We start from the raw sequence: 20,447 nt of genomic DNA, 5'->3' as shown, positions 1-20,447 counted from the left end.
ATCCCAGCTTATTTTTATTATTGACCTGAAATCTAAGCCTTTATCAGTACTTAGCCAACACATTACAAACGGTCCAGTAGTCAACACATTACAGACTAGTACTCAAGTAATGTATTCACATTTCAGTATTGAAATAAAGTGATGGCCATTAAGCATTTATAAAAAAAAATTTATAAGCTGATCATGAAATGGGAACCTGTTTTTTTTTCTTTCGACTTGGGGGAAGGATGCACAATTTCCAGAAAAAAACTATTTTTGCACTAGAAGAGATTAAAACGAAAAAGCGAAGTATATAGCTGACCGTCCCTTCTTAACGTAGTGAATTTCGGTGTTTTAGGCTTAGCTGCCGCTAAGGTCATTTAGCCTTTGTTCCTGCCGCTCATAAAACTGGGTGAAAACTCACTGTGAGCAAGATGTTGCACCTGATTTGGGAAGTTTCACATACGTTGGCAAAACCAGCAGAGAGGCAATGGGGGAAGGGAAAAAAATACTTAATTTGGTTTTCAAAGACCCTCGTATCCTGAGATAAGATGAGGAAGAGATAGTAGCTAGCGGCTTCCTGTGTAGTGGTGCAAACCCTGAAAAGGTAGAAGAAACCAGACACCATCAGCCTGCGATTTAACGTTTTCCCTCTGCCTTGTTTAAGTCCGAACTTCATATTTGAATATTTGATCTCAAGCAATCCCAGCAGATCCGCGTGACCTTCGCTTATACGCCATATATTCGGATAAGTCTAGTGGGTAGTCAGCAGACCCTCTCCAATGTAGAATTGTGTCGTCCCACCTCCTGCCAGGGGGTCGCGACCTCTGGGTGTCAAACCCACAGAGAGGAGCCTGTTTTATAGAGCTGGTTATCTGATCTGATAGAGTCTGGTCCCTCGTTACTGGGGTGTTAATATGGAGAGATGTCAAAATGAATACACTCAAGTGTGTCAATGATCAATAAAATGGCCACAGAGCATCAAAGGAAGGGGGTTTCTCAAAACAGATGCGCAAATTTCTCTGATTGTTCTTAATTAATATAATATTTTAGGTAATCTGAAAGATACGCGACAGCATTTGTCAGTGCTGATTCTTTGTTATTGTCACATTACTGTTGCATAATATTATTAAATCTTTATTTATAGAAAATTCTAGGTAATGACTTTACAGATCAAGCTGTCAAAATTCTAATTTCTTTTTGTAATTTCATAACAAACTTTATACCAATGTTATTAAATTGTCTTGCAAATAATGTGCGATGCTTGCAGCCATGCAAAGAAATCCCTGTGAAAAATATAATTATATACGCAAATTTCATCTTAAATATATGGATTTTTTTTTTCTAAGCTGATATTCAAGTTTTTGTGCATGATCTGGAAAGAATAGCCACTGTAAGGACAGATATCATGTAGTGTAAGAATGAGAGAAAGATAAGGAAATTAGCTAAATATCTCTGACAAAGTAGCTGAAGTATGAGTTTGCCTGTGTGGGATGATGCTGCTCATATTGGTTAGTTTGCATGAGGGAAGCATACTCCACTATAGTGAATTACAATTGCTGGGTTATTGATCGTGTTTTGTACTCTGGCCAGCTGATAGAAAGTAATTAATGACTCTATTTGCTTCAATACCAAAGAGAACAATTGAGTCTGATACCGCAACAACTGGCAGTGGTACGGAAGGCCCCCACGGGAGCTGTCCGAGAGAGATGCCTGCTCAAAGATATGTGGGCCAGACATAATGTTGAGAAAACCATACACAATAATCCAAAACAGGAGAAAATAATAAAACAACAGAATATCACTGTTTAGTGGGCCCCTGTGATTGCAGTTACTGTACCGATATATCATATAGAGCACTTATCTATAGAAAAAATCCATCTTTTAGATATACAGTATTAGATTTTGACAAGTGACTATAAATTAGCTTTTGTATTAGTCTATAAATGTATAATGTATAAATATTTATAGGTAATTCATAATATATAAATCCTAATAACTGCAGTTAACAGGATTATTTCAAGTAAAATGCAAGGCAGCCAGTAGCTGTAAGGTTTAATTAATTTTTCCTTCTCTGCCATTGTAGAGTTCTTTGTGCATCTAAGGTAATTAAACACCAACAATGCAGTAAAGGCGTTTTAAATTTAACAGAGTTCATCGTAAAATTAGCAGCACATTTATACAGGGAACATGTGGCCGTTTGACAAAATCGCTACGCAGAAAGGATCCACACACACACATAAACACACAAACACAGGCACTGAAAGCCTGTCTCCCCCACAGCCCTGAAAATATTTTGCTCTTCATGAAAGTCAGGTTCATCCTCTGGCCTTAGCCGTTGAAAAAAGGTCAAGAAGCAGAATGGGATGGCAATAACAGGCTGAAATGGTACTATCAGTGAAACATGATTGATCAATTGAATTCCATGGCAGAGAAGAATGTGGGATTAAGTAGAGTATTATACGCACAATGAGCTGAGGCAAGATGTTCGTTTCAAGTTCATTTCGGCTCCCTCCTGCCACCAGATCAGGCAATCAATAGGGGCCTTGCATATCATATATCACTGCTCTCTCACCGACGAGAGAACATAATCTGCAGCAAATTTAGAATGACAGATTTGTAAGGGAGCGGGAACCCTTCTGAATACACACAGGATGGGGAGAGATAGGGGGGCTGTGTGGCAGGTGGGGGGGAGCGCAGGGGGTGGTGCAGGGTGTGTAAGAGGTTTTAAGGGCCTTATGACGGTGACAAAAGAAAAGAGGTGTCATCCTCCAGTGTGCAGTGGGGTAATCGTGTCGGAAGTTGGGGGAGATGCTTACATTTCGGGAACGCGTTCCCGGGAAATGACTGACCCGGACTGGTACCCTTTTATCCGGGGCGTGTCGGCAGGCCTGTCTGAATGAAATGCAATAGAAAAAATGAAAGCGATATCGAATTGTAAAGAAAATTGTACCTTTTAAATTACTGCTCCTGATTTCCAGACAGGCAAAAATGCCTACTCAGACTAGAAGGAGAGGCCTCCGTAATCGTTTCTGCTTTCATTAAAATACATGGTCTCCCCAACAAGAATATATTTGCTCTGATAGTAATCCATCAATTACCGCCGACCTATCAAATCATGACAGTGCTAATACTGTGCGTGTGGTGGAGGTGGGGGGGGGAGTGTGCCGGGGGGGGCTGGACTTCCCCACCGCTCCCAGTGGCTCAGCACAACCTTCTGGATCTGCTTAAGGTGTTGCCCGCCACTGAATTTACCTCCCCCACCTCCTTGTCCAACCTTCTCCCAGCAGGGGGCGCTGTCACGAGGGAGGAAAGTGCGCGGCGGAGTGACTGTGCGATAAGATTCCCTAAGGGCCAAATTTTTCGAATGTCCCTCTTTCTCCTTGTAGATGGTTCAGATGGTTCTGGCCCAAACAGTGATTCTCAGGGTAGTGTGGACAGTTTACGGAAGCACCTGAGAGCAGATGCTTTCACTCAGCAGCAGCTCGAAGCTCTGGACCGGGTCTTTGAGCGGCCGTCATACCCAGACGTCTTTCCGACATCTGAGCACATCAAACCCGAGCAGGTTAGTACCTTCATGATAAAGGTTACTTGTGATCGCCAGTGACCAGGTTCAGTTAACCATGAGATAAAATCATATTAAACCTTAATTTGTCCTTAAGGGACACTGTCACACACATGCAGCTATTTTCCTGCTATATATGTGTGTCTTCTATATATTTTATTTATAATATGTAATTCTTAGACTCTTACATGATTATGGCTTGTGTATAAGTGTTGTTACTTTGAATCTTGAAGGCCGCCGTTTTTTAAATATCCAATCGCTGCTCAGTTTAACATAATCAACGATAAGGAATCATGGACACACTGAGAGCAGTTAAACACAAATCCGACAGTATTATGGACCAAACCGGGGAAACCTGTGAGCTCCAAGGAAACTCCCACACATTATAGATTTTTCTTTAATGAAAGAAAAAACATTCCTCACACCACTGTAATTGACAATAACAAAACAATGTATGTAATTAATCACTATCTTAGTCCCCACCAAAAAAGGTTTGTGTCAGTCAGTCCGGTGGTGGTTTTGCACTTATTTTAGGTTTGCACGGTTAATTCGCTCAGTGGACGCGCAATAAACGCTGCATTTTTTTTAAGCATCGTAGCATCAATTCAACCTCAGCATCTCAAATGGACATTTCAGCAACAGAATTATAGACTTTTACAATTAACTTTAAACATCTGCCCTTTGATTCTTTTGATGTTAGCACAGGAAAAAAAGAAAATGCTACCCATCCATCATAATTGGCAAAAAAAGACAGCAACCGAAAAGTGACACAATCACCAGTAACAATAAGAAACTGCAAGACCCTTTATTAAAAGCCCTGAGCTTATTACAATGCATAACCTTTATTTACTTTCATTAGACTATTAAACAACAAGAGACTATTAATTTTTCCCTGGAAACTCCAAGTTGGACCCATAAAACAAAAGCAGTCGCCTAATTGAGTTCATTTTAATTTCTCTCCGATCGCCACGAATTACGCTGGTGATAAATCAGGGGGACAGGCCTCACCTCTAGAAGAAGGCCTAATTTGCAGCTAATTACAAAACTGATTTCTACTGGAAGATCAATACCAAAACGAATTGGAAATGACTTGCAATCACAAAGAGCAGCAGTGAGAGTATTAAAAAAAAGCCAGGGAAAGGCTAGGCTTGGGGGAGGCCCGGAACAGTCCAGAAAAATCAGCTTTAATTTAATGCAATATTAATCAGAGCACTTTCCCTTTTGTGGATTCTGTTGTGTCCCCCCCCCCAGCCTTTTTTTGAAACTCTTGAAAAGGTGGACCTATTAGCCAGTGTCTGGGTGCCACAGAAGGGCATTAAAAACCCATTCTGGAGATGCAAAACTCAATAGGTTCACTCCTCCCACACTTCTGCTAGCCATTTGGTCATTCTTTTCACATCGCTTCTTTCGGTTGTTGCCCCCCCCCCCGCCCCGCCCCCCCGCCCCATTCTCTATCTGCATGAGAAAAAAATGGGTGCTTTGCGTCTGAAGACGGCCAGGATGTGGGACGACATCCGAAATCACGCCGGCGAAACAGTTGTAGGAGACAATTAGAGTTTATCTGCGATAGAAGCAGACAAGACTGGGGTCATGGGTTTCCCCCTTGGGGCTGCGGCCCAGCGAGGCGCTCGGGCAAGCACAGGGCACAGGGACCGTCACTGTCATCACAAAAGGCTCCGGAAGTCTCATCTCATTAAAACGGGGAAAAAAAGCTAGCCTACATCTGCCATCTCCGTCATGGCTGCTCTTCGAACCAACTGACCACAAATGCAAACAGAAAAACAAAATCCAGACGTACCCAGAGAGTGAATGAAAGAGATTCTTTTAAAGATTTAACGTCACGTATTTCAAATCCAACATCACAAACAAACACAGAATTCTTTATTGTTATAAAATAAAGTGTAAATACACGTATGCTGTTTCGGTAGTTTTTGATAAGTGCCGCGGTATACGAGATTAGTAGAGATTACATTTATTTGTTGTGTTTATCTTTGTTTTTCTAATCTTTTAAAAGGCAGGTGCGTTTTGCCCTGCGAGCTGGGCCACATGGTGTGTTTGTAACAAAGCAGGAATGCTTCCTCCCTTGGCTGGTCAGGAGAGCGACTCCAGTGAAGCACAATGAGCCAGCTGACGGCTGGTCTCTCCTCTCGATTCTAAAGCCCTACTCCGCTCCCTGGTCCCTCCCACTCGGACAATAGGGAGACAGGCTCTGCAATATGTGCCTTTAGAGCCGGGAACAGAAATATGCTTCAGAATAATGCCAGCATTGACGCCAAGCAAAGGAATTAGCAAAAGGTTACAAGGCGCGCTTTTTCGAGTGTTTAACGTTCCCCCTCCCGCTTACAGGCTAATGAATACTCGCTACCGGCACTGAACTCCGGACTGGACGAAGTGAAGCCTAGTTTGTCAGCCAGCACCAACCCGGAACTGGGGCCCAACGTATCACAATCCTACCCTGTAGGTAAGATCAAGTGAACATACTGTATGTAAATCAGCATCCAAGCTAGAGGTCCACCCAGGGTGGGGTGGATTGGTGGTCGGGAAGGGGGGGGGGGGCTGTTATTCTTTAATTATGTATCAGCATTGTTCAATTACATGACATTAAAAATATTGAAAAATAAAAGCTATTGTGAACAGTTTTTTATAAATCCCCAAAGGAAGAATTAGTAAACAAGTCAAGAGAGTCTCATAGCTTTGAAACGCACCACACGGCATAAGCGAGGCCCCTCCGTACTCGGGAAGCGCGCAATCGGAGAGGATTCTGTCATCTCTCGTTCATGACGGGAGTCTTAATGGCAGGCCTTCCGATCCACAAACGCAGAGATGAGTGGCAGGGTCTCGCGAGTTAGCGTGATTGACTGATTCCTACCGCTGCCGGATCCTGCGGTCTGTCTACAGGAGAGAGTGGAGCGTGATTTCGCACGCACGCGTTTGTAAACAGTGTGTAATTCGTTCTAAAAAGACATAAAGCGCGCCGGGGGTGTCCTTTGTTAAGTATCCAATCGCGTTTCTGCCTGTCTGCGTGAAACACCACCGTCCTCTCTTTCCCTCCTCTGCTCCGTCATGGCTAATGACTGCCACGCTAATTGAAATATTGTTGCATTGTTGCCGACGTTATTACCGAGGAGAAGGTTAAGTTTACTGATGGCCGACTGTCGGGTCGGAGATTAATACGCTGAGCTTTTATTAAAATTCACATAATGATGCGGGAGCCATCAAAGGCAATGGGTTTCGCGTGTGGGGGGGGGGGGGGGGGGAGAGACAGGATGATTGAAAATTGTGGGCCCCCTTCTCGAATGATAGCGAGCAGTGTTATTCGAAAAGAAAGCCCTTTTTTTTCTCATTAATATGTGGGAGGTAGAGTATCCCAGTAAGTCGGGCCTCACCAGAAGAAAGGTGTGTTTTTGTCCTTTGTGCTCTGGCCGTAGCATGAAAGCAGCCCCCCAGTGCGGGGAGTCCCTCCTGAGCAGGTGGTTTTGTTTGCACCTGGGATGTTTTAGAGGAAGTATTTCCCTTTACAGCCACCCCCCCCCTCCCCCGCCCGCTCCCAAGGGGGGGTTACCTGTCGGTTCATAAGGTAAAAAGGACACATAACTGCCTTGGAGATAAGCTTAACAGGGAAGCATTGCTTTTACTGAATTTCCCAAACCACCCCTTCACCCACTTCCTATGACAAAAAAAAATCAAGAAACAAATCATTCAAGAATCAGTCAAAAAAAATATTAAAAGCATTTAAATGCTTAAAAAGACATAACAGGATAAATTCCTTCACTGCTAAATTGTGTTGTTTTATAGATTTAAATTTATTGACTGCGTTCCAAAATAATCTAGATAATTTATATATTTTTTTTCTGTAATTGCCTAGTAACTGACATTATCAAACTTAGACTTGATTTTCCCTTGGTGACTGTTGACACTAATAACTTAATATGCAGTGTATTTTAATCAGGTGTAGCATTGGGGGTTGCTTAATGGCAGGATATTACAGTTTACTAGCGTGTGATAAACCCAGGCGATAGGATCTGAAACTAGGAAAAAGGATGTTAAATTATCTTCTTCATTTAGGCTGGGATTCAATTTCAAATTAATAGTGCCTTTACAGGAGGAAGAACTGGAGATTATGTTCATCCTTAAAATGTTTTCTAGCACCAATTAAAATGCCTGCAGTTATTGATCTTGTTGATTTTATGTCTCAACATTTGCATAATCTATTAAAGATGAATGATTCATGAACTCTTCATTGCCGGTGGAGATTGGAATTATAAGGCGAGCGATAGAAATATTTTTGTATCCTCCATTCATTCCTATTATAGCTAAAAGAAAGACTAGCCACGCAAATAAAGGGATTTAACGTAGAATTTCCATCGTCTAATTCAGAGGCTAGCCACCATTTAACGTTAAATGTTTGCGTCTTTCCTTCCTGCTTTAGTGACATTTGCATCGTTTAAAATAGCCAAATTACCGAATTGTTGTATATCGTGCTCTGCGTTTCGTATGGGACGATTGTTATCGGCGAACGTTTAATAAGGGCGGCTTTGCCTGATCCTCCCGTAAATACATTAGCGCATTGCAAAGTCGTCGTTAATTTATCCTGCGAGGCGTTCACTGGGAGCATCCGCATTAAGCAGTGTTGCTGTCTGGAACAGGGCACAGTTGTAATGATCCCACAGGGGACGAGGATCTCCGGTCGCCGTTGCCGGCGCATTTCGTCACGCTCTGCTTTCCGATCGCGGTCTGACTCGGATCACGACAGAATGGGGGCCACGATTTCCTGGAGGAGGCTCCCGGCGCTCCTCAGATCTCCAGCCCTGAGCATAAGCTTCACCGCATGGTCAGAAGGCACGACTCTAGTCTTCAGTTGGGCCAAGTGCGATGGGGCAGCTTCAGACAAAGATGCAGCCTTTAGGGCCATGGAGACATTTTTTTGGGGTACATACCTATAGAATGAATCAACGGTACAAATTCTCGAAACACGTCTGCCCCCTCAACACAACCCCCACCCCCCACGCCCCCACCCCCACCGGGGCTATTAAAGCTGGCCTTCCTGGTGCCAGTGGGATGGTATGGTGTCAATGGGCACCCCTTCGTCACGCTGAAAAAAAAAAAAAACTTGAGCAGGTGTTGGCGGCCTCCTGCCTGCTTCCGAATGTCCTCGGGAGGAAATGAAGGCACCAGCAGGGACGCCAGCTTCCGCACCTCAGCCTTTACCGACGCAGAGGAGGCGGCTTGGGCGTTAGTGGGAGAAGGAAAAAATAAAAATAATAATAATAAGCCCGCTCAGCGTCCGCCGGGGCTGAAATATATCCCGGTCCGAGCTATTTTTGAAGAAGGGCGTGCTATTCTCCAGTGAGCACCAAGCAACAATCAGTCCCCTAACCCCAGGTTCCTGACGTGTGCCCTCTTGACAAACTGCTTGTCTGCCCGCTCACCGGGGGAGACCCAGCCCAGTGCAGAAATTAATGTTTATTTCGTCTTCTCAAAAGCACACTAACCTTTGAGCACACATTTGATAATGAATGACTTTCACTCTGTGTTTGGGGAATTAAAGCAATTTGGCTCTCCAAACATTCTTTACTTAGTTGTAATTAATTAGCGTGTGGGGGTTTTTGGCTCGTGATGAATTGCTGCATCCCGAATATAGAAATTGGAGGTCAAAGATTTTTTGTTGTTGTTGTCATGAACATGAAGGTGTCCCCATCATGGCAAATTTAATGCTCTAACCACTGAAAGAGTCACTTGCTGGGGACTTTGTCATGCTGGCAAGCAGGATGAAGGTCACTTCTGATTCGGTCCTCGCTGTGACGAGCGACGCTGAAATAGGAACAGGGAAACGAGCTTCTGCAGCTACCCCGAGACCTCCCGGGCGCGTGTTTATCTTCTGTCGTTGTAATCGGGGAGGGGGGAGGTGACAGTTCTGTGTCAAGCGTTAACTCGTCTCCAGGACAATAAGCGGCCACCGTTTTCAGTGGTTTTAAAGTTCAGCCATCTCGAACGTACCAGCGAATCAGCGTGGTCGGTGATCACGCCTGTCTGGAAGTCTCTGAGCAGGGTGCCGTGGGAACGACATTCCCCGTTTCTCGGAAGACCTCTTCCATTCCTGTTATCTGTCTTGCTATATTCCATAACATTGTTTTTATTCTTTTTTTTTTGTTTTGCGTACATTGTTGCTTGTACAACAGTAGCATATTTTTCAGCTAATGCAAGATCAACCATAAATGGCCTTCAGATCCTTAATTATACTCTGGTACAAATTTATCAGAATGCTACGAAGAGAGACTGTCAGTTGGGGTTTGCTTGGATGTGTTGCCATTTCTATTTATAGTTTTGTAAACCGCGTTGGTTTGTGCCGAAAAGTCTGCCCTGTGATAACTATGGAAAAAGAGGCCTTTGAATTGATTTGTGTGGGAAAGGGGCCAGTAAAGTGGCTTGATTTTCAGGCGTTATGTCTAAGAGGGCTGTCACAGAAGGGCACAGTATAAAGAAACCCTTATCTTAATGAGGAATCTCTACACACAATTCTGTTGTAAAACAACAATGGCTAGGAAGCAGCTAATGAGGCTATCATGGCGTACTGAGAGCTCTCCCAACAGGCCTCACAAACAGAAGAGGATTTAAAGAGGACATGTAGCACCAGTAACAGTGCTCACATTGATCGCTTGAGTTGCTCAGGAAAACGTAGCAGAGTTTGGTGGGGGGAGGTGGGGGGTTGGGGGCTGTCGAAAGAGGCCGAGGCCCATCAGCAAAATTATTCCGGAATTTGCTTTTCAGTAGATTGTTTACCTCAACGCATTAGTTTTGAAATGCTGCTGTGGCAGGACTAGCTTATTTAGCCTCTCGCACGGAATCGTTTGCGAAATAAGCATGATATTTGTTTTAATGCCTTCCACTGTGATAGCCCCCTAAACTACCACAGAGGGCGCAATCGTTTCAACTACCCAAAATACCCATTTTATCCATTTACTGTATATTTTAACATATATTAAAAAAACTACTTCTTAACTAATTATTCAGTGCTTAAAATGCATTGCTAATGTCAGCAATGTTCCAATTATTGCATTCTATCAGTTAGACTTGAAATTGGTAGTTTGCGCGTATTGAATTGAAAAGCCAGCAAAGTAAATTGTGCTGGCAGGCCTAATAAATGCAATTTAAGTAATTTACTTCCAGAGAGAAAGGGTACCCCCCCCCCCCCCCGAAATGCTACCTCCAGATTCTGGGCTAAATAGGAAGCCCAGGGACTTAGGCTGGCAAATCGTTGCGCCAGAATACTTTATCTAGTGCCCCTTAAGTAAAGATTACTCTTTCCCCAGAAACCCCTGTTTTGGTAGGGTAATGGAATGCCCCAGGACAGCGGTGGGCTTGGATTCCAGCATGGTGCTCCAGCCCAAAACATGGCAGGTGTCCACACAGCCTTTAAACTAAGGGCTCGGTGGGCATTGTGCGAGGCTTAGCCCCCCCGCCCCCCATGGAGTACGAATTAGCCCCGTACCCCCGCTCCACCTCCGTCAGCAAATCCGCCTTTCCGCGCATGCGATGTCACCTGTTCCAACTGGTCCTACCTCTGCTAATGCTTAGCAAGCAGCCTCTGGATCAACGAATCACTGTGACAAAAGGCGATCACATGGTCGCATCTCCTCTACCAATGGATCTTTTCCCTTTCTGTATACACCACATACACATATTAAGCAAAAAACAAGGATCCATCTCCTGTTTCATGACATTCCCGTAATACGCAGCATGGTAGATCCTTGCTGCGGCGTAGCACGTCATTGCCGGCCATTTTCATCATTCACTCCTCCTTTTCTCCCCCCCCTTTTCCTTCATGTGTGTGCGTATGTGTGTGTCATCACTGTATGTGTGTTTGTTTGTGCTCCATCCGGCAGAATCCCACTCATCCTCGGTCTGTGTAAAGCAGGAGCCCCTCGAGGCGTCTCTGGCCCCTTTCACTCCCTCGTCCCTGGCGGGCTCCGGCCTAGCGCACCACCAGCCATTCCAGCCCACTGTGTCAGTAGACGCCTCCACCCCTTGCTACACTGCCTATGCCCGCAACGGCCCCAGCTACGGGCAGTATGCAAGCCAGCCTATCCTCGCAGGTACACCCTTACTGAAGCCCGGAAGTGCTTTTCAGGGCCTGGCTACCGTGTTCAGGTACCCCGTTCCCTATAGATAGAAGCAAGGTGAGAGTTAGTTGAGAAATTCCCCAACGCACGCAGTTTCCCGTAGCACACTGCACCTTAGCCTTAGTGTGTTGACTCAAGGCTTGTGTCCTCGAGGTATTATTCCGAATGATTGCGTTCTTGCTAGTTTTAGGTAAAAATGCTCCTGACTATTTCAGCGATATACGGACGATCGATGTGCGGCATCACTCTGCACGTCTGTCTGAAGTTCACACGGACGCATGGTGCATCTGCATCCGTCAAGACTCTGCATTCAGGCCCCCTTGTTAATGTCCACTTCATTGATGCATTTCCGAATGGCCCGCAGCGTCGTCCCCCCCCCCCCCCACCCACCCGATGCTAACAACACTGCAGGGGCTTCTGAATCCCTGGGTTTGGCTGACTGGGGGGGGCTGCATACGGAAAGCCAAGCCCCCCCGAGTAGGACAGTTAGCCCTCGGTACCAATTACGGCAGCTGAATAAGTGACCATGGGGCTTAGCTTGCAATGCTATTCGGGGTTTACTTGAACTCTTAAGACAGGCCCAAATTGGGGGGTAGCATTTTGGAGTCAGATTAATTGGGACTTGGGAAGGCCATATGAACTACTGACTAAGCAGCTCTCGCTGGCATTGTTTGTTTGTACCTCACCACCTTTATTTCAACAGTACTTTTAATTGATAGTTTAATTTATAATTAAAGCAGAGTCACCTTGCCGGAGGACAGAATCAGGCCTAAAACTAAAATTACGAAAATTGCCACCATTTGTCAGCTGTCATAACTAAGTGTTTTTTTTTTTCATTTGGGGGGGGGTATATATGTGTTGAGTTATATGTGTCTGTCGTGATCATTTCTATTTTATGTTGCATGCGCATATTCTTTTGTATAACAATGCCGAACGCTAGTGTCACGTCTCCATCCATTTATGCACTTGCGAAGCGCGATCGGCTGTTCGCACTGCCTGCCCAGGAGGATTCCGTGACATTGTCTGAATGGTAGCAGTGATTGGATTCCGACGCCATCTTTGCTTGGGGAATGTGCTTCGCGGGTTCACGCCATCATCTTCCGGTTTCCTCTAGCTGCTGTTTCTCTCCACAGCTTTGGGATGCGTGTTTCATTTGCACTGAGCGACTCCTAAACACCAGCATCCTTCTTTCTGTCTTCTCTCCAGGTCGAGACATGGCAAATACAACCCTACCTGGGTACCCCCCTCATGTGCCCCCTACAGGACAGGGCAGCTATCCCACCTCAACACTTGCTGGAATGGTTCCTGGTACGTAACGTTTCATTTATTATTAAATTACTATATTTCACCATTTAATTCCAGCTGTTACATTTTCAGAGAGGATATTATCCAGTCATTCGAAGCTGATATGCATGATTTAATTAACGCATTCTTTTCAAACAATATTTTAACATACATATTACAATAAACAATGTAGCAAAGGTGGAAATGACCTAATTATATGTTTCACAATAGAATGAATTTTATATATCCGACATGGATGTAGCATGGTAGACATTTAGAAAGCATCTGGATGAACATACATTTCGGAGAACGTACATCGGCTATACTCCAGCAAATCGTCGACGGCAGATTTGTCCATTTCCTCAAAGGCACTTCAGCAAAGCAAAGAGCGCGAAGCTCGGCCATTTAGCGATTCAGCTGAAAATAGGTAATTACCAAAACATCTAAGGCTCCACGCTGGTTGGAGGCGCGACGACGATCACGCTAATGATGTCGCGCTTGATAGGCCACGCCGTAGCCAACCAGGACAGTGATTAGTGGACTGAGTGGACGTGCTGGGATGAGCGGCATTGACCTGTGGGGAAGCACAGGGGGAGGGAGGGGGCGGGGGGGCTCTGCACACGCGGCCCGGTGTATATAAGGAAATTACATGTGCTCGATATCCGATCAGAGGCTCGGAGATAGGACAGATCCTCTCGGCGTCACTCGGGTTCCACAGCTCATTATCCCCCTGTGTGTGCACTTTCACAAGTCGTCGATAAACACTGTCCGCGGCCGTCCCTCCGGCCCCCGGCACGTATCTCTTTCTCCTCCACTTAACCCGCAGTTCAGGTTCACGGCAAACAGTTAAGGGTCACAAAACAGAGGCATGGGAGGCCTGTAAATATTTAAATCACTGTCTCTCTTAGGGACCCGGCTAGGATTTCAGTGCCAGCCGTACGGATCACGTCCCGGCCCACTGCTTGGGCCCGTTCCCCAACCCGAAACGGCACCAGGCCCCCCCTCCTTCCCTCCCTCCCTCCCTCTCCTTCCCTCCGTCAACTAACATGAAGAAAACCGCCCCGGGGCGCTGACATCCTGACAAACCGGACGGTCGCATTTACGTCACCAGGATGAAGGGATACCAGCAGTTGATCAGACAAATAAACGAAGAAAATCTTTGATAGACGAATCAGCTTTGCGCTATAAATTCCTGCCAAAAATGTATTAGAAGTCATGCATGATTTTAAGATTAAATTGCGTGAGACGATAAGTTAAACAGTTTAAATCCACTGTAAGGCGAGAGGAATCTAATAGCTACGACCTTTTGGCCATCCTCACTCTGTCGTAAACATTACATTTTATTTAGAAATGCAATTTGGTGACAGAGTGAATTCAGCTGGAAAACATACCTTTTCAAGTACATCAAATATGTTTTTATCGCACATTCGTTTTCATCAGTCACACACAGTAACGCGTTACCTGGAAAACCCTCTTAATCCTAAGGCTATAGGTTTTGTGGGCTCTCCCATTCATCTGGCCCAGACCGACTAAGATTTAGTGACAGGCCCCAAACACTGTTAAACCTTAAGCCATTCTTCACTGGCTTCATATAAAATCTTGCCTTTATTGTCTCATAAAAAAAAAAACATGCTGGACCAACTGCATTGCTCACTGACATAGTCTGAGTTACTTCCTGCAAACTGGAATTCTGCACATACAAAAAAAGAAGAATTTGAGAAGAAAAAAATCCATACAAGCATCCGTTTTTTTTTCTAAGAGGGACCCCCCAGGGGTTTATCTGGCTGCTTCAGCCCAAGGATAGATGAAGCAGAAAAAAGCTTTAAACTATGATCCAAAACAAGCAGAAATCTTGCTAAAAAGATAACCAAAGTGATAAAATCAGCCAGGCTGATGAAGTATGAATTACAACAAGGTGTAGCAATGCAGTTAATTTCTCGCAGATCTGCTTACGGCCAATACGCAAACACGTATAGCTAGCAATAAAAATTATTAAAATTATTAAATAGCCAATCTGACTCATTTTCTAGGCATTAAAATGCATTTGCGGTTCTTTAAATGAACATGAACGAGAGCTCACCTCAGTATAGAGGCACTCACAAAATGAACGGCTTGTATAATGGAAGGAGAATGAGATGGGGACAGTAAAGGAGATAAGAGGGGGATTCCGAGATCTAGCCTATCAGCATTTTTTTATATATATATAAAAACCACAAAAAACGAAATCAAAGCAGCAGGCGAAAGGTACTAAACTGCACATGCAGCAGAAGGGGGAGGGCAAGTCTCAGTGGGTAAAGCGATGAAGCACAGATCTTTGGCTGATGTTTACAGTGAGAAGTAGCTAATGACAACCGGCCCGCATATGCAAGAAAAAGCAGCAATCGTCTCCGAGGGTATCTGTTAGGAACATCAACAGAGCCCATCTTACGTAATTTCAAAATGGCGCGATCAGTAGGCTTGGCGGCGTTGTGACTTGTACAAAACAGTCAGGAAGTCAGCGTCAGATTATGTAATTCTGAATGATGGTGTCATATTTTCCTCGTATCCGAAATGCTTTGACCAATTCGCAGCACTAAAACTAAATGGCTCTCTTTCTTTCCACAGGGAGCGAGTTTTCAGGGAACCCCTACAGTCATCCACAGTACACAACGTACAATGAAGCTTGGCGGTTTAGCAACCCAGCTTTATTGAGTGAGTATCATTCCTCATGTGCTCACTGGTCCTACACTGGGTTTCTTTAGCTTTCCCGTGGATCCTGATATGGCAGACGAATGCACTTCATTACATAAAAACCGTTAGCATGTCATACAATGAAAATAATCGTAACGGAACTGAAAAAAGTATCGTCACAGAATACCAGCTGGCTGCATACCATGGAAGTGCATTACACATTTATATGCCGGTATTTCTGCAACATAGTATAGTGTTTTATGTTTTGGAAATATGCTGAGAATCCGTTGTACTGTAGAGAGGTATACGGACATGCAGCGGCAGCATTTGCGAATAGCTCATCTGCACAGAATCAGTTTTTGGGAAGCTTGTACTATGATTAACATGAGAAGCTTAATAGTTAATTGTGAAAATTCCCAATCGGGGAATTATCTGTGGGATTTAGTACCTTCCACATTCTAATTGAATTATGATTATAAAATTAATACGATGAAATAATTACAATTGATAACTGCCCCAATGTTTAATTGTTCCATTCACTCTTTTTTGAGTGATCTGAGTAACGACCTGAAGGGCTGTTCCATCAGGGATGTGGATTTTCATTAACTGGGCATATTTGTTTTTGCGTACTGTGTCTTTTCAACTGGCTTGTTCTTCTGTTAACTTTTAGGTTCCCCTTATTATTATAGTGCCGCATCAAGAGGCTCAGCTCCACCCACTGCTGCCACTGCCTATGACCGCCACTAGTTACAATGGAAACCAAATCAAACTACAGGACGATGCTTTTGTCCTCCATATTGTACCGGTGTGAACAGCGTTAAGGTCAAAGAAACGGAAAGTGGCTTCAAAACATCCCATCTCTTGCTCAGAGAAAGGAGGACGGACTAATAGGGACACCCGACGACTCCACACAAATCTGACCCCTCTGACTTCAAGTCCTGGTCTCCCATCAGCAAGACTGTACAATTCCAGAAAGACTTTGAGAGATTCTAAATATATATATTATAAAAAATGAAGAAAAACTTGGTGTGAAGAAAGCGAAGTTAAAAAAAAAAAAAGTGACGTGGCTTTTTCTCCTATTTTATTAGTTTGATTTTCTCGTCATGGATCAACACGTTCCTTCACTTTGATTGATCTCGCCTTCCCGAAGAATCCGGTCTCAAACACGATTACGGCTCACTCAGCATCAGGTCCTCCTGGTTTCGTAGCAGTTCCATGGTTTACTGGTTTACCGAGAGCGTTGTGTGCTGAAGACAATAGCATCAGAGTGGGCTGCAGTTTGGTGCTTTACTCTCCTCCGCTGACTCTATCCATATTGGTTCCTGATCTGCAGAACAGCATGTGTGAACATATCCGTTCTTGACAAATGCCACAGAAAACGATAAGTGGACATTCTTTCTTTTCCTGTGATACACAATCAGATGTAAAAAGAACATATGTGTGAAAACGAAAGGAAGTCACAGAGCATTGTGGTCTTCCACACACCCGAATTTAAAATTAGCAAAATATATACTTAATTTTTTGGTTAAATTAATTTTTGGTATTACTGTTGCTGTTATTACGAAGGTCTTTAGGAACATTTAGAATTGTTTGGTTTATTTTTTTTTTTTGTTGTTTTTGTTCTTTTCTTCAGTCGTTTTTGTATTTCTGGGACACAGCAAATGATACAAGTCCTTACAATATTCAATTTGTCCTTGATTTTGCACTATTATCTGAGGGTCTGACACTGTAGGATTGTATCATGCAGAATTCAATTAAGACTGCTACCTTTTCCTGCAGTGGGACAGCATGGAAAATTGTCAAGGAAAATAAACAAGTGTAAAGGTTACTTACAGCAATTGGGTTGAGCTAGCACTTAAAAAGCGACAAAATGGAAGTTCATGTTCAGGTTACATTTCCCATTACAGGCATACCAACAAATACCACTCTGTGTTTAAATTTAGGAGTATTTTAAATGCACCAGTCCATGAATACGCAGTGTACGTGCATCGAAGCATCTGTCCAAAGTGCTGTTTCTCCAAGTTCCCGATGATTCAAACGACCTTCAGTTTTTATACCTAACTTGTAACGTACCGAGATGTATCAGTGTTCAGTTTCCCATGTGTGTTTTGGTTCGCGCTAAACGCCAAATGTGCGTGCGCGCATGTGTCTGTTCGTGTGTCTGTGAGCGACAAGGAGAGAAAGCAATGCTGATGTCTCAGTGTCCTTCTGCACGCCGGAAACATGCAACTTCAAGAAGGGACACATACCAATCTTTAGGAACAGCCATGATAGCCTTTAAAAGACACTGTGTTCATCTATTCTTTCTTTTAAGCTAATACAAAGTTGACCTTCACTCTAATGTCAGTCACAGAATAGTATTTCACAAGGGAAAGTCAACAGGAACATGCAAGGCTCCGGGGAACCCCTTCAACTTTCCATAAAATGCTACAATTATTTATTACAGAGACCATTTAATGAAAGCAATCCGTAGCTTCATTACATTTTTTTCCCCCTAAATAGTAAATATAGTTCAGAAGGAATTGGGGGAAACCTTTTTAGAGAACATTTTTCATTCATACTGCTCCTAAAATGTAAAGTGAATGTACTTTTTACTGCATTTGCCAAAGATTTAGTTCGTGTTAATATTTTATTTACAGTATGTGTATGCATTGTACAAGCAGTATTATAGTAAAAAACGAAATAACTAGTCAACTCTGAAAATGTATGTGGTAATATTATGCAGAGGAAAAAAAAAACGATCATCATATGCATATTAACCTGTAAAAATTGGTGAATTCTTACAGTTATTTAATGTCATGTTATTTGCGACAAATTGCTGCTTCGTAGAATGGTTTGTGTGGAGTGCGAGGACACGTCCACTCTGTATATACCGAAAGAACAGCTACATCCTGAACGCAGCGTCATCCCAGTTTGCTTCGTCCCGTTTGTAGATACGAAAAGGAGAAATAACAGCATAGCTTTTTATTTTTGTCTAAAGTCCTGTCATGCTCTAGGAAAAGGCAAAGCATGGAACCAACCCGTAAGCCATTAGAATCTCCGGTCCAAACGTGTTACTCACCCTCACCTGTACGTTTGACTCTGTACTTTTTTTTCCTTTATTTGTTTACTTCCAATTTTTTTTTATAATTGCTATGCAAATCGAGAAGAAGAAAAAAAAAGTCTTTCTTTACCATCTTCTTTTATTGGACTGTTTTACCGACGCAACTACAGCTTTCGGTGTGAGAGGAAATTCCCGACGTGCTTGCTAGGTGTGATCAAAAATATTTTCATTCTCTGATTCTTAAGGCTGTTTTCACAACCGTCGTCTGATTGTGACCTTCATTCCACGTTCATTGTGAAGTGTGACTACGTTTCAGCCGACGTGGCCAGTGGGGCCCCCCTGGGGGGCCTCCTGCCTCACGTTTGGCGAGAACTTTTTTGTGACTATTAGATGTTATAGTAACGGCATCGCTCAACCTATGTAATTGTGGTCAATTTGCATGCTTTTTTCATACATGCACACCCTGTGGAATTGAAAAAAATGTTGCAAAATAGTAAATTCCTATACAAAGGTATAATTTTTAAAGCTACTGTGAACATTACATCTGAATCGGGTGACCCTATAACTCCTACAATCTTATGGCAAAGAGAAATAAATAAATAAATAAAAATGGGAAAAAAAACACAAAATCTACCAAGGACTGCAGCCCCCTTGCTCTGAAACAGGAAACGTGTAACAATCATATTGCACTTTGACTATTAACTGCTATATTTCTTACTGAACTCTGGATCTGACAGTTGGGTACCACTGTTGACTACCTGAACTGAAAAAAAAGAGACGAAGGAAGCTATGACTGCAGAGCTTATTTGAAGGATCGGGTCTCCTACAGTTGTAAAAATGATACAAAGCAAGTGTCACAGATCTGAAAAAGGATTTTCCATGGTCTATAACTAAAGCCACGAGGCTTCAATCATTGTTCCAGTTCTGTTCGAATTTTTTGGTGCACATGAGAAATAAATTTTTGTATGTCAACACGGCTGCATGACTTCATGTCACTTGTTATTAACATCCCTAATCCTAAATATTTGACTGGGTACTTGTATGAGTGTGCCTGTGTGAATAACATACAGATTTTGGTACTCAATATAATAATAATAATAGTAATATATTGTACAAGTGTAACATAGTAACACACGTTATTACATTATTTCATGGTAATAATAATAATAATAATATCCAAAATAATTTTCCAGAATCAACAAAACTTGTGGGCAATGACAGTGAACTACAAAGGTAAGTGGCTGCTAATTTTAATAATATAATCACCAGGCTTCTTACCAAGTTTCCTAAAATAATATAAATTATAGAAGACAGGACTGAATAGTAATGGATGATTGAAATGTTTACCTTGACTGCTGCGTTTAGGCATGTAAATGTAAGTCACGTGATGAATACAAAATATTACCATATATTTTCAAGGTAAAATTCACCACGGTATAGTCAGGTAATGTGCTGCCCCTTGTGTTCAATGAGGATGGAATCCACGACAAATATGTTCATTCCTTTAATCAGCAATGAAAGCATCAGCAAATCTCTTAGCATGGAGATCATGGCGTGTAGATCATATGATCCCAGCTCTCATCCAGCAGTCAGCTGTATCTTTTCATAGATTGATGGGCACAGAGGGGGCACCCTCCCGTTTCATTTACATCAAGTATGAAGGGCCAATGAGTTGCTTTTAATCCAAAAAATGCTGGAAGTTTGATAGTGAGACCATAAAAATAATGAACATTTTCAGGGGACTTACACTTAATACTCAATAGGCATGCAATACTGAGTAAATCAT

General features: G+C 43.1%; 1 protein-coding gene across 5 annotated transcripts in view; it reads left to right on the top strand.

Annotated features, from left to right (window-relative positions):
* LOC111841963 (paired box protein Pax-2a) overlaps positions 1 to 19,639 on the top strand; it is a 38,697-nt gene extending 19,058 nt beyond the window's left edge. For 3 of the 5 annotated variants that reach the window (XM_023808161.2, XM_023808159.2, XM_023808160.2), the window contains exons 6-11: positions 3,369 to 3,544; positions 5,891 to 6,005; positions 11,428 to 11,637; positions 12,871 to 12,972; positions 15,553 to 15,639; positions 16,289 to 19,639. In XM_023808161.2, the coding sequence (XP_023663929.1) occupies positions 3,369 to 3,544; positions 5,891 to 6,005; positions 11,428 to 11,637; positions 12,871 to 12,972; positions 15,553 to 15,639; positions 16,289 to 16,365 (767 nt within the window). In that variant the 3' untranslated portion in view covers positions 16,366 to 19,639. The remainder of the gene's footprint in view (positions 1 to 3,368; positions 3,545 to 5,890; positions 6,006 to 11,427; positions 11,638 to 12,870; positions 12,973 to 15,552; positions 15,640 to 16,288) is intronic. The other 2 variants (XM_072703560.1, XM_023808164.2) reach the window with 1 other exon arrangement.
* Positions 19,640 to 20,447: the final 808 nt, after the last annotated feature.

Source organism: Paramormyrops kingsleyae, chromosome 20 (genome assembly GCF_048594095.1).
Source record: "Paramormyrops kingsleyae isolate MSU_618 chromosome 20, PKINGS_0.4, whole genome shotgun sequence".
Lineage (NCBI taxonomy): Eukaryota > Metazoa > Chordata > Actinopteri > Osteoglossiformes > Mormyridae > Paramormyrops > Paramormyrops kingsleyae.
The sequence above is the reverse complement of the archived record's forward strand: the minus strand, read 5'-3'. Positions and strand labels throughout refer to the sequence as shown.